General features: G+C 38.6%; 1 protein-coding gene across 3 annotated transcripts; it reads left to right on the forward strand.

Moving 5' to 3' along the window:
• Positions 1–4,481: 4,481 nt before the first annotated feature.
• LOC149006614 (uncharacterized) lies at positions 4,482–13,720 on the forward strand. 3 transcript variants are annotated; one of them, XR_016175110.1, is made up of 3 exons: positions 4,482–5,091; positions 5,487–5,550; positions 12,129–13,720. XR_016175110.1 is itself a non-coding variant. In XM_089166138.1 (3 exons), the coding sequence occupies exons 2-3, from the start codon at positions 5,067–5,069 to the stop codon at positions 12,482–12,484; spliced, it is 381 nt and encodes a 126-aa protein (XP_089022264.1). In that variant the 5' UTR covers positions 4,482–4,753; positions 5,030–5,066; the 3' UTR covers positions 12,485–13,720. The 3 variants fall into 3 exon arrangements, 2 of the variants coding, with proteins under 2 accessions (XP_089022264.1, XP_089022263.1); XM_089166138.1 differs by lacking the exon at positions 5,487–5,550 and having other exon boundaries at positions 4,482–4,753; positions 5,030–5,091; XM_089166137.1 differs by lacking the exon at positions 5,487–5,550.
• The last annotated feature ends 778 nt before the right edge of the window (positions 13,721–14,498 follow it).

Raw genomic sequence — 14,498 nt, forward strand, 5'->3', positions numbered from 1 at the left:
TATTATATGGCCGAGAAGAAAAAGATGGTGATCATTTTTCCAAGGGGATATCTTCTGAAAACGGAAAATGTAGCAAGAAGCTTCAAAAGTTGGACGGAAGCTTTAAACAAGAACTTGAAGCTGTAAATGGCCAAGCTGTTGACCTGAAGCAGAAAGACGCATATGAAGAGAGAGAAGCTTCGGGAGTAGGCATCCACAAAGCTTTGAGTAGTGTAGATGAGGGGGGGAAGAGATCCTTTGAAGATCTGGAAATCAGAACTGATCAATTGAACGAGGAGAATTCGACATTGTGGGTTGAGACTGTGAGAGCTCCTGATTTGACTAAGGGACTGGGTTTCGCTCAGGAGGACAAGATGCCACTGATTTCAAAAGATGCAGAAATTTCACAAAACATGGAACAGGAACAGGAACAGGGAACATCACAAGAAATCATAGAAGAAGATCAAGAGTTGAGCAAGAGATTCATTGAAAATGAAGCTGAACATTCTGAAGAAGCATTGTCTGGCAGTTTAGAATATGAAATGATTGAAAAATTAAGCCTTGAAACCAGAGCTGTTCGGTTGAAAGAGGAGAATTCAACATTGTGTGTTGAGAATGTGGGAGCCGCTGATTTGACTCAGGGACTGGGTTCTGCTCAGGAGGAGAAGATGCCACTGATTTCAAAAAATGCCGAAATTTCACAACCTGTGGAACAAGAACAGGGAATAATATCACAGGAAGAGGATCAACAGTTGAGCAAGAGATTCAATGAGAATGAAGCTGAACATTCTGAAGAAGCATTGTCTGGTAGTTTAGAATACGAAAAGATTGAAAATTTACACCTTGAGAATTGTTGCTCAAAAGCTCAGTTGGCTGACCTTAAACTGCAGGTGAACTCTTTATTGGCACAGAAAGGTAAAGTGGGAGCACAGATCAAAGATAATAGTCATGAGGCACCATACCTGAGGGAAGAAAACCAGTTGCTGCAGCTCACGACAAGAGAGTTGCATGATCAGAATTCGATCAGAGTATTATTAAAAGTACAAGATGAGATTTCTAATCTCTTGAAGAAACTAGAAGATAACAAGAATGAAGAGTCATCTCGAATTATGGCTTTAACGGCACTGATTAAGGTCGTGCAGGAGTTGGAGTCCTCATTCTCCCAGAAAATCCCATTGGAATTGCAGGTTGACCAGAAGCAAAGATTGAAAGATGCATATGGAGAAAAGGAAGCTTTGAGAGTAGGTATGAACAAAGCTTTGAGTAATGCAGATGGGTTGGGGAAGAGATCCTTTGAAGATCTAGAAACTATAGCTGATCAGTTGAAAGATGAGAATTCAAAATCTTGGGTTGAGAATGTCAGAGCTGCTGATTTGTTTCAGGTACTGGAATCTGGTGAGGAGGAGAAGATGCCACTGATTTCAAAAAATGCAGAAATTTCAGATACCATGGAACAGGAACAGGGAATACTACACAAACTCATAGAAGAAGATGAACAGTTGAGCAAGAGATTCAATAAGAATGAAGCTGAACATTCTGAAGAAACAACGTCTGGCAGTTCAGAATATGAAAAGATTGAAAAATTACGCCTTGAGAAGTGTTGCCTAAAAGCTCAGGTGGCTAACCTTAAACTGGAGGTGAGCTCTATATTGACACAGAAAAGTAAATTTGAAGCACATATAAAAAATAATATTCATAAGGCACAGTACTTGAGGGAAGAAAACCAGTTGCTGCAGCTAATGACAAGAGGGATGCATGATCGGCATATATCCGCAGAAATGGTAGATGAGATTTCTAGTCTCTTAAAGAAACTTGAAGACAACAATAATGAAGGCTCAGCTCGAATTATGGCATTAACAGCACTGATCGAGGTTATGCAGGATTTTGACAACTCACAATCTCAGAAAATCCCATTTGAATTGGAGGTTGCAGGAGAAAGACAAGAGGCTGCAGGAAGACAGACTCAGGAGAACAATAACATAGATTTTACCAGGCTGCTTTCAGATATGCAGAATTTGCTGAAAGAACATGAGGGTGAAATCTGCAAGTTAACTATAGAATATAAACAATTGGAAGATCTGAATCGGAAATCACTGAGTAATAGTCAGGAGGTGGACAAAAATATCAGACATACGCAAAGTGAATACCTGAGAAACATGGTTTCTAGAAATGAGGTGATTGAAATAATCACTAGGGCATCTGAGAAGGAGAAAAAAAGAGGAGAACGTGGAAAACAAGTCAAAGCTGAATTGAAAGAAGAGTTGGAAAAACTGAAAGCTAATCAAGAAGACCTTCAGGTGAGAGCTAATCAAGAAGACCTTCAGGTAAGGCATAAGTCAGAATTAGAGAAGTTGGTTGCACTCATAAAGAAGCAGAGGCAAACCATTGAGCAGTTGTTGAAAATTCATATAGAGAATCAGAGAGAAGTCAAGAAAGGGCGGGAGCTAGAGTCAGAGATAAGCAACAGGGAAGTAGAGGAGGATAAACTGTTGATCAGTGTAGCTTTATTGCAGAAGCAGGCGGGAGAACTGGTGAAGACACTCAGTCAAAGAAGATAGGATGCCCAGCTAGTAGGAAGAGAAGAAAGAAGTGATAATGCAGTAGTGTGTTTGGGTTGGCTACCTCCTTGATCAAATTGATTATCTGGAGAGATTGTTTATCAAGATAAAGAGTAAGCAACCAATGGATGTTTTCATTTCTTCCAAATTGTTCATTTTGTCCAATATAATTCAGGGGATTTTTCAATTGAATTCAAGCTTCCAGGCTAGTCTGTTCTTACAGGTCCAAAGTCTACTGGACTTACATATCATTAAATCCTCCCCTTTGATTATGAGTGAGCATAAAGGGATGATGGATGAATGATGTATTAATACTGATTTGGACCTTAAACTTGGCACCTTCAAGCTCTACTCTTTGTGGTTCCCTCACCTGCATGGTTCTCTTGATTTTCAAGGACACCATACCAAGTCATTCTCATCTATAATTTTGTCACCTAAAAATATGCAATAAATCTCAGGATTGAGACATAAATAGTCTGCTTATTTATCAAGAGTTCCAATGCAAAGAGTTCATCCTTTCATGCTGAAATTTATCTTTCTAACATATAATGATTGCTTTCAACTCGACTACATAAAAATACAAGGGGAGCAAACCAAGCACCCAGTACTTTTCTCCAAAAGTTAGTGAACATTAAAGGCCATTTCACTTAATACAAGACTAAAACAGAAAACCCAGCATTTTTTTTTTCCTGGAAGTAACTGTCTAGTTGCACAGTATTGCACAACATAACTTTTATTGCTGTGAATGCTTTCAGGTTAATCAGATTGCCCAAGCTTTTAACAACATTCCCACAAAGTTCCAAGACAGAACAGTGGCAAGCACTTTGGTCTTCATGATTGATTTCTATAGAATTTCAGCAGAAAACCTGTTGTAGACAACAAGAATCATTTATTCTATCTCTGAAGAGACTCCTTTAGGGCCTGTTTGGTTACATGAGTCTGGAGATTTCAAATATATAGAGATTTCAAATCTATGGAGTCATAATTTATAAAATTAAATGTTTGGTTGTGGAATGAAATCTGTGGATCCATCCTAAAAAACTATTTGATTGACGTGATTTTTGTGAATGTGCAAGTGTATAGCTTTTTTGAAATCTCTGGATTTCACCATTTACCCATAAATCTACAGATTCGCGTTTTTAGTGTAAAAAGGTGAATCTCTAGATTTCAAGATTCTAGAGATTTTTACAATCAAACGGGTATAATTCTCAGATTCAAGAATCCAGAGATTTGAAATCTCTGGATTAATGTAACCAAACAGGCCCTTAATACATTGATTAACGATTTCCATAGACCTCAAAAGAATACTCATATGATTTTCATGTAGTTGGAATTTATAGCACCTATATTGAGGTGCTTTGTAGCTGGAAATTCTTTCTAAAGCCTTTGCTGAGAGCTCATGTGGATCTTTTTCACCCATATTGAAAGTTATGACTACCATTTCAGCTTAGAACTAAAGAGGCTACCAACAGGACAGGTTCTGGCATATCTCCTAATAAAATGTTTCCTTAAAAACAGCACTTTGAGGTTTGATGGTAACCTGATTTTACTGGTCAAATGCAATTTGAAACCCAGTTCGGATATTCTACCTTTGAATAAGGACAGTGACCATTGTCAGATTGGTTCTACAAGATGATAATGGCACTATCTGGAACTATAATAATCCGTTAGCAAGATTTATTACAGCCAGGATTATAAACTCCTATTGCTAGAAAACTGCTGGGCTTTTAAATAAAGATGGAAGGATAAAATGTCCCCTTGAAAATTTTTCATCTAAGCACAAGAACCCAAAACCTAAGAGCAACATTTCTAGGGGTTTGGATCTTTCATTTCTAGGAGTCACTGCACACATACTAGATAGTATATACTTTAAACATGACTGGAGAAATACAAACATCTAGCCAATTGAAGGATCACATATTCAATGAAGATTTGTTGGAAACATGTTATATAATATGTGTAACAGGGGGTTTAGATTACTTACCTAATTTGTAGAGAAACCCATTCGACTAATTTGACGAAAAAAGGTATATAAGCAGTAACAGCATCATCAACCTTTAAAACCAATTGCCATTCTGGGCTCAACCACTCGCTGGTGTCAATGGGTTTTGGTTTGATTGTTTTTCTTTTCTCATAAGCAAGTCAGAATTCTTGATTGAAAGATGCTGGTTCTTAGTGTTTTGGTTCATTTACTTCTCCATCTCCGGGAATCTTTGGTAGGTTCATTCTTAGTTTTTGCCTGAAAATTTTCCCGTATCTTCAATCTCATCAGTGATTTCCTGGATTCTTGGTCCAATACCTACTTATTTCAATAGAAATTATTAGTCTCAGTAAGATTTACAGTTTCGTGAACCGTCCGTTGCTTTCCCTTTTAAATTTATTAATGCACTGGTCGTCAGAGTGAAATAAAATATGACCTAAGCTTCGAACTATATGACACGGAGCTGAGTGTTGTTGTTTCTGGTTTTCCTTTTCTTTCCCCTGTTCTACAGCAGCGCTGAAATTAGCATTCAGCGTCAGAGATACCTCATGGAACAGAAAGATAAAGGCGCAGGTGAGCTTTCCATGTTCATCTCATGACTTATATTTTATCCCATTTAGAAGCTTTTCATTTTATCTTATTATTATCATTTCAAGATTTCGTCACTGTTATGAGCCTGTAAGAACAGAAAAGAGCCATTGTAGGGTTAATTTTCCAGCTGTCCATTTGGTTTGTTCTCCTGACTGAATCTCTTCTGTTTGTTCTCTTGGGTTAACTGCTATTCTGGTTTTATGCATTACTTGTTTGTATCCAAGTTGCACAGTTTATCCTTTCTGTGAAACTTTGAATTTTATTTGTGATTTTTTGATTGAGACTTATTATCTGTCCTTCAGAACTTAAGTTTCTCATCTCATTTTACCTAACTTGATTTATAGTCAGTAACAGATAAAGAAGCATGTCTATTGCAGATACTGATAATAAAGTGAACATGATCTTGGAGCTTAACCAAAGATGCAGTAGAAAAGGCTCCAAGTGAGTCTTCACTCTTCGTCCCAAAACTCATCTCTTACCCCATTTTGAAGCTTATCTTTTTTTCTTCTTATTATTATTTCAACATTCTCTCAGTGTTATGATTTTGTAAACACAAAAAACAAAAAGTGTATGGTTTGGAACTCCCTCCCCCACCCTTCTCATCCCACACTGAGGACCGCATTACATGGCTTCATTCCCTTTCTACCTCTTTTTCCACTGCCTCGGCTTGGAACCTCCTTAGAACCCCCTCCCCCCCGGTCCCATGGTGTTAGCTTGTTTGGTTTAATGGCCACATCCCTCGCCACTCCCTAACTCTTTGGAGAGCCCTTAAACTTGCCCTACCAACCCAAGCATTTCTCATTAGCCACCACATCCCCACTAGCCCCAATTGTACCCTTTATTGGAATAGTTCAGAGGACCTTGACCATCTCTTTTTTTGTTGCACGCTCTCCCGCTCTGTTTCGACCCTAGCCCTGGCCTCCATTTGGCCTAGATCGCAACGTTCATTTGGCTTTGCTCTAGACTGGAAATGGATCCTGAGAAACTTTGCCCATGCCACTATCTGTGACCAAGTGGGTGAGCTTGTCTTTGCCGCCATTATCCACCATCTTTGGTGGGAACGCAACTTAAGAAGATGGACTTCCAAATCCCGATCCCGAGATATGATATGGATTTACATGGTGGGAGATCTTGCGAGATATCTCGCTATTGAGATCTCAAGCGAGATCTGAGAGATGGTAGATCTCGCTCGAGATTTCGCCTTCTCGCGATATCTCGCCGAGATATTGGCGAGATCTCGCCAACGGCCACTTTTTGGCTGCCTTAGGGGCTTTAAAAAGGCCCTGTCTCGCTCGGAGATAGGCATATTTTGCCTCTCTCTCTCTCCTCTATCTCGCTGGAAGCCCAAAATTGGCCGAAAAACTCAATTATTGGCCGGAATTTGGCCGGAATTTGGCCGGAATTTGTTGGGAATTCAACATAGCAACATCATCTGCTCATCTACAACATCAAATTCAAGCATATTTCAAGTGATTCAAGCCTATTTCAAGTGTTGTTCAAGAAATGTAAGATTTTCCCCCAAATTTGAATTTTTTTCAAATACAAGGTTCTACAATGGTTGTATGAGTGTGGTATAAATATATGTTGATGATCAAGCTTTGATCTACACTTTCATGGAAAAAATTTTAATTTTCTGTTATTAAATTTTTTTTTGAATTTTCGTATTTAAAAAATATATTATCTAAAATATTAAAATTAAAGATTATAAATAAATACTTATGATATGAATGTGATTATTATTTATGTTAAACTACATTTAGAGGGCTACAATCTCATGTATTAATATTTTGATTATCTTGCTTGCTGTATTTATTTTTATTTTTTTATTTAAATAATTAAATAAAATAATTATGAAAATAATATTTTATTAAATTTTCTTTTTAATGATTCTTATATTATGTAGTTTATTTTAAAGATACAAACATGTCTTATTGAGCATTGTATATATGTTATTTTAAAACAAAGTGTGTGTTTTGTTGTTTTATAAATTATTTTTACATAAAATAATTATAAAAAATAAATGTTATTAAAAATTTATCTGTTTGTTTTTTAAAATGATGCTCATATTATGTAGTTTATTTTTAAAATACAAACATGTTTGTTTAAGCACTGTATATGTGTTATCTTAGAACAAATTGTGTGTTTTGTTGTTTTATAAATTGTTTTTACATGTTTTTATGTATCTAAAAATTATTCTAATGATTATTTGGGAACAGTCATGTATGTATTTTAGACTTTCAGTGTTGTACATTTGAATCTTAAATCGCAACTAGTGGGAGTGGCGGCATTGGTAGTGGGACTCAGGACATTACTTGGCAACATAAGGATCCATTGACTGTTGACAAGAAGAAATCTTGATGCAAGTATTGCCTCAAGACTTTGAATTATGGTGGTTCAACTAGATTAAAGCAACATTTGGCTGGTGGTTACAAAGATGCTTCCTAGTGTCCCAAGGTTCCTTATGAAGTGCAAAAAGCAATTGTAGCAACTTTAAGGGGAGGGAAACAAAGAAAGGACGAGATGGCACAAAAGCAAAGGGAATTTGAGGATACAGTGCTATCTAGACCTATTCTTGATGTTGATGAGGAGTCAAGCGACGATGAAGAGAGGAGGAGGGTTATGGGTGTTGAGTCACGAGCCGAATGGAGACAAATGAAGGCTGCAATGGAAGCTAGCAGTCAGTCCGTACATGCTGAGAGTGTGATGCAATATGAACAGACAAAGGGTGCAGGTGGTTCGGGGTCAAGGGCATCCATGCCACCTAGACATAGTTTTCAGGGAACTGAAACTGAGAGGACCGAAAGGAGGAGGAGGAAGACTAGACATTATGATTCCACATTTGACCAAGACCCCTCCCTCTTCAACCAACAAGACATCTATCAAAGAAGCATTCCATATATGTTTGCTAGAGGTAGAGAAGGCAGTAGGGAGGAGGAAGCTAAGTTGGCAATCAGCAAATTCATGCTCTACAACAACATTGCAACCAATGTAGCCAAAACACCATACTATCAGGGGATGATCAATGCAGTTGCTAGGGCAGGTGTAGGGGTTAAAGGCCCAAGTGCTTGGGAACTAATGAATAAATATTTACCCAAGGTAAAACAGGAGGTGGATGAATACATTGGTTCATTAAAGGAAAAGTGGAATACATATGGTGTTACTGTGATGGCTGATGGATGGACTGGTCCTACTAGACAGTCCATCATTAATTTCATAGCAAGCTGCAATGGAAAGACAACCTTCTTTAAGTAAGTGGATGCCTCAGATAAGATCAAAGATGCTAACTACCTTTACAAGCTTCTTAAGGAGGTGATCTTCGAGGTAGGGCCAAAGAATTTTGTCCAAATTATCACAAATAATGGTGCTAACTTCAAAAAAGCTGGAGAAATGTTGATGAGGAAGAAGAGCAGCAGGATCTACCTCTTTTGGACACCATGTGCAGCTCATTCGATTGATCTTATGTTAAAGGACTTGGGGAAAAGAAAGTCAACCAATACTGTGGTTGAAAGGGCTAGAAGGGTTAGTAATTTTATTTATAACCATGATTATATGTTGAAGATGATGAGGAACTATTGTAAGGGTGATCTAGTTAGACTTGGATTGACTAGATTCGCCACCAACTATGTAGCTCTGAAAAGCTTCCAGAAGAAAGTGGTGGGTCTTCGGCACATGTTTGCAAGTGAGGAGTGGTTTGGTTGGCGTGGATCTATCCATCCTGATGCAGTACTAGCCCAACAAACCATTGCTGATGATGCCTTTTGGAGGCAGCTGAATAGGACACTGGGCATTATAGAGCCTATTGTGTTTGTTTTAAGGTTGGTGGATTCGGAGAAGAAGCCCACAATGCCCCACATATATGCTGCCCTCCAGCAAATGAAGGAGTTGGTTAGAGCTGCTGCCCCTAGCTCCTTCAAATCCTACGAGAGGATCATCGATAATAGATGGGAGATGCACTTGGCTGGTGAGTCACTTTTAAGTCTTTAAGTTTTTGTTGTATACTTTAATTTACATTCTTTATTTGTTATAACTTATAATTTATAAACATGTAAACAACCAAATCACTAAGTCACTAACCAAATTTTTTATTTCCATTATGCAAGTTTACTACCTCAACCCAAAGTACCATTACAAGAATGATATGGGGCTTGATGTAAAGTTGATGACTGCGGTGCAAGAGGTGGTGGAGAAGCTTGTGTCAAATCCTGTTATTCAAGGGACAATTAATGGAGAGGTGAGAACTTATTCAATTGTTTCTTCAACTTCTTGCATTAGTGCATTAAGCATATACATAATACAATAATTGAAGAATTGGTGTACAGATCAGGGAGTTCAGGGATGCCTCTGGGAGTTTTGGAAAGCCTTCTACAGTTGCAATTAGGCAAAAAACTGATCCTGGTAAATAGTCCACTACTCTATAAGTTATTAAGTCTATAAACTATAACTCTATAAATGATAATTGATAAGTTATATAAATATAACGATTTACTTGCCTAATGCATTCTTATTTTTGGTTATGTAGCTGACTGGTGGGTGCTATATGGAACTAGTGTGCTAAATCTCAAGGACATAGCAATTAAAGTATTCTCACAACTTGCTCATCCTCTGGTTGCGAGAGGAACTGGAGCACCTTCTCGCTCATCCATAGTAAGGTACGGAACAGATTGGGGAGTAAGAGGCTCGAGGACTTAGTGTATGTGCATTACAACATGAGATTGAGAGTAGGGCACATACAAGATGATATAGATGACGACAATCGTGAACCGATTGAGTTGACTGATGTATTCCACGAGCCCCCCGCAGAAGATGAGGAAGATGATGTCATATATCAGTGGGTTAGGGATCGAGGTGGCCCAGTGCTGGATGGGCCAGGAGGGCAGCCGGATCCTACCATTGTTGCTGCTATGGGCCTAGATGTTATGGCTGAGCACGTATCTTCTGATGAGGGTTAGGCTACTGCAGCGGCATCAGAAGGACAACCAACTGTACCATTTGAGGAGCCACCTGGTTGACTTGAAACAACAGAGGTGACAACTAGTAGTGGGGATTCAGATGATGCCGATGATACCAGAGGGCCAAGGCCCAAGTCAGCCATCGAGTTCAAGTCATGGAGGCAGTCAGGCTGATCGTGTTTTTGGTGGAAGTCAGCATCAACAAAGGGAGTCACCTCCACCAGGTCCAAGTCATCCGACACATGCGACCCACAGTTCCCCTATCTCTTTGACTTATGTTAGGAGTCGGTAGATCAAACCAGGGGCATAGGCAACCGAATGATGATGCTAGCATGCATGATCTTGAATTGAACATGGGAAGCATAAGCCTAGATCATGGTCAGAGTGATTCACAAAGCAGAGTTTGGACAGTTGGTAGTCATCGGGGTACCAATACGGGGATCACAGCACCGGGTCAAATTACAGTGGGTATTCTTCTTATGGAGGTCATACTATTCCTCAAGACCCTGCACCTGGAGAGTACACATATGGGAGTGAAGGTGGGTTGTTAACTGAGTGGTTTAGAAACCCCTACCCAGATACTCAACAACAATATGAACAACAACAAGAACAATGGCTCTTTCACCCACCCACGATTGACGGTTATTCCAAAGTGCTATTCCTCCAAGTATTCGACATGGAGACATATCAGTTCCATATAAATCGATATGTGACATACTTCAGTGATGGATTGACTTGGGAGTCATATGTTGCCATCGTTCAGAATCAATTGATGCAGAATGTTGAGTGATACTCTTACTTTTAGTCTTAGTCTTGTAAGTTGTAAGTTGTAATTTTGAGTTTTGGCATTCTGAGTCTTAGACTCTTAGTCTTGTAAGTTGTAAGTTGTAATCTTCTTAATTCTTATGGTTGTAAAATTTTGAAGACATTTAAGTATTTAACAATTTATTACTTTGAATCTTTGATAGTGTGAACTTTGATCACTTGTTGACTTGAATACTTGATGTGTAATGTTATTGTATTTGATACTTGATAGTTGATAGTTGATAAATGATAACTCATTAACTTGAATTACTTGATATCTTTACATTACAATATTACATTGTTGTCTCTGTCTCTTTGACTCTCTAAGGACTCTAAGAGACTAAGACTCTTAAGTCTCTAACCTTGCATTTCACAGAATTTCGGTTTTACACATAGGGTCGATTTAGGAGACATAGTTAGGGTTATTTTCTCATAATCTAAGGCCACGAATGTGTTCAAAAGGCCTTAAATAGGCTAAAAACCAAGTTTCAGCCCAACCAGAGCCCTAAAACCCACTGAGATGGGCCACCGAGACTACCGCCATTTTTTTGGTAGATCTCGATCGAGATCTCACCATCTCGGTCGAGATCTCGCTTTTCTTGAGTGGCGAGATCTCGCTCTCGAGCGAGATCTCCCAACATTTTGGAATGCCATCTATTTTTATGTTTCGTCGAGACTTCGCTCTCTTCCCCACCCCACCTGTTGTTGATTCTCCAAGAAATAGGCTGATTGTTAGTTCTTGGAGTCTATCTTCTCCTTTCCAGTCTCCTCCTTGACTGGTTTCTCTCCCCCCCCCCCCATCTTTTCCCCTTTGTACATGTTCTTTTGTTTGCTTCCAGTAATTTAATTTATTATTCACCCAAAAAAAAAGTGCATGGTCGGGTTTCCAGCACTCCCAAGAGAGACATTTTGCCGGCAAACTAACATTACCTGAGTGCATGGTGGAAGTACTCTCTTTTATTTTCTGTTACTTCTTTGCTGAACATTATGGCTAATATTTTTATTTCAAGTTTTGTAATTTTGGTAGGATGTATTGCACTCAACTGATTGAATCTCTTCAGTTCTATTGGATAACTTTCACTGTAATTTTATACATTACTTGCTTGTTTTTGTCCAATTTTCATAGTTTATCTTTTCCCAGGGAACTTTGAATTTCAATTGTAATTCTTTGCTTGAATTACCATTTTGATTCTTTGTCCAGAATTTGTTAATGGCATACTCTTTATTAGTTTTAAGATTGAGACATATTGTTTGTTCTTACTACAGAGTTAAAGGAGAAATTTGGTGATCAAGAAGAAAAAGATGGTGAACTAGTTTATCAACTAGTTCCAGATCAGTTTTCTGTTTGGATCATTCTTCCAATGGGAAAGCCAGTGAAAACAGAAAATGTAGAACTGAGCTTCAAAAGTGGGAGGGAAGTGTTAGACAAGGAGCTTGAAGCTGCAAATGACCAAGTGATTGACTTTCAACCAGAGGTGGACTCTCTATTGACACATAAGGGTGTACTGGGACCACAGATCGAAATTAAGAATCATGAGGCACAGAGATTCAGGGAAGAAAACCAGGTAGTGCAGCTCATGACAAGAGAGTTGGATGATCGGAATTTGTCAGAGTATTACTGAAAGTACAACATGAGATGTCCAGTCTCTTAAAGAAACTGGAAGATAACAAGAATGAAGAGTCAGCTCAATTTATGGCTTCAACGGCACAGGTCAAGGATGTACAGGAATTGGGCTCCTCACACCCAGAAAATCCCATCAGAACCACAGGTTGCAGGAGAAAGACAAGAAGCTACAGGAAGACAGATTCAGGAGAATAAGAACATGGAGATAGCTAGGAAGCTTTTCGATATGCAGAAGTTGCTGAATAAACATGAAGATAAGAGTCAGCAAGTTAACTATAGAATGCAAACAACTTGAAGATCTGTATCAGGAATCACTGAATTATAGCCAGGAAATGGACAGAAATATCAAACACAAAGAACAACTGTACCTGAGAGACATAGCTGTTGAAGATGAGATGATTGAGTTTTTCAGAAGGGAGCCTGAGAGGGAGAACAGAAAAGTAAGATTTAGAAAAGAAATAATCATTGAATTGCAAACAAGGGTTGGAAAAAATGAAAGCTAAGCATAAGGATCTCCAGGAAAGGCACAAGTCGGAATTAGAAAAGGCTGTTGCCATGATAGAGAGGCAGCGTCAGACCATCAAACTGTTGAGGGGAATTCAAGAAGAGAATCGGGGACACTCAGAGAAAGAAGATAAGGTGCTTAGCTTTGAGCAAGAGAATAAGAAGTGATTAAGCAGTTGTGCATTTGGATTGGGTTGCAAATTTGATGCTTGGTTTTCTGGAGAAATTGTTCATTAATCCAAAAATAAGAAACTAGAGGACTACTTTAGTGTTTCATTTCTTCCTTGTGATTCTTCGTGGATCTAGTCCAATCAGTTTGTCATTGTCGAAATCTTCATTCTTTCCAATATCTCAGGGGATTTGTCAATTGAATTGTGAGTAGTAAAAAATTAGCTAATTCAATATATGTAGCATGTGTTAGGATTTTTCATTGATTAGGAATCCTAAGTACAGTTCACACCCTTTGGCTCTACCCACGAATTATCCAGTAATTAGGTCTTTTCACAATGAGATCTTCCTATACAGTAACGGCTTTTAATTATGAAGGTTGGCTAGGTAGCTGACCCTCTTAGTCCGCTCTTGCAAGACTAGGAGCATACTTCTTCGGCTTCTTAATCTTAAATAGAATTTCCCCGCTTAATGGATAACCATTTGCTACCAATGGGGAATTGCTTCTCATCTCAAATGGAGGTGATTGGATTTGCACCAATGGAAACCATAAAGTTCATACCGAATAGAGGTATATGATAGATCTTTTGCCTTTGACTTTCTGTTTTAGATAGTGAATAGCGGCTCTATCCTAATTTGAACGAGTCACACATACACCCTAGTTCAGGTTCCTCGGCGCTGAGGACATCCCCCCTCGTTATACGATTCAGCATGCCAACTATTGAACAACTTATTAGAAACACAAGACAGCCCATCAGAAATGTCATGAAATCCCCTGCGCTTATCTGTTAGGTTACGATCAAAGTTTGGAACCAATTAGCTTTTTCATCTGTTTTAATCTAGATCTCTTAGAACAGACCAATTGACACCCTCACCTTACATTCTTAATATATGGATGCGATGGACCAGAGCACAGATTAAAACATATATCAAGCGACCCTCTTCTTACAGCTCCAGCATCGACTGCACTTTTCATATTTATTGTTAAACCCCTTCCTTTCGATTATGAATGAGCTTATCTGGGTAATAGGGAATGATCAATTAGTACCTAGCATCATCAAGCTCTTCTCTTTTTGGTTTCCTCAGCTGCACTGCCCTCTCATCTGTAATTGTCAAAGCTAGAAACTCTGATCAAAAAATAGGCAGAAATAGTTGTACTCATTTATCTGGAGTTCCAAAGCAAACTTTTGATCCTTCACGCTGGAAATTCTTCCTCCTATATGATGAATGCTTTTAGCTCAGTTACAATGAAAGCACAAGGGGAAAAGTAGAGCGTCCAGTACTATTTTCCAGAAGTTGATGAGCATCTTCTGCCACTGTCACTTGACACAAGACTAGAA

This window comes from Hakea prostrata, chromosome 8, assembly GCF_041222555.1.
Source record: "Hakea prostrata isolate BN-2017 chromosome 8, UWA_Hpros_2, whole genome shotgun sequence".
Lineage (NCBI taxonomy): Eukaryota > Viridiplantae > Streptophyta > Magnoliopsida > Proteales > Proteaceae > Hakea > Hakea prostrata.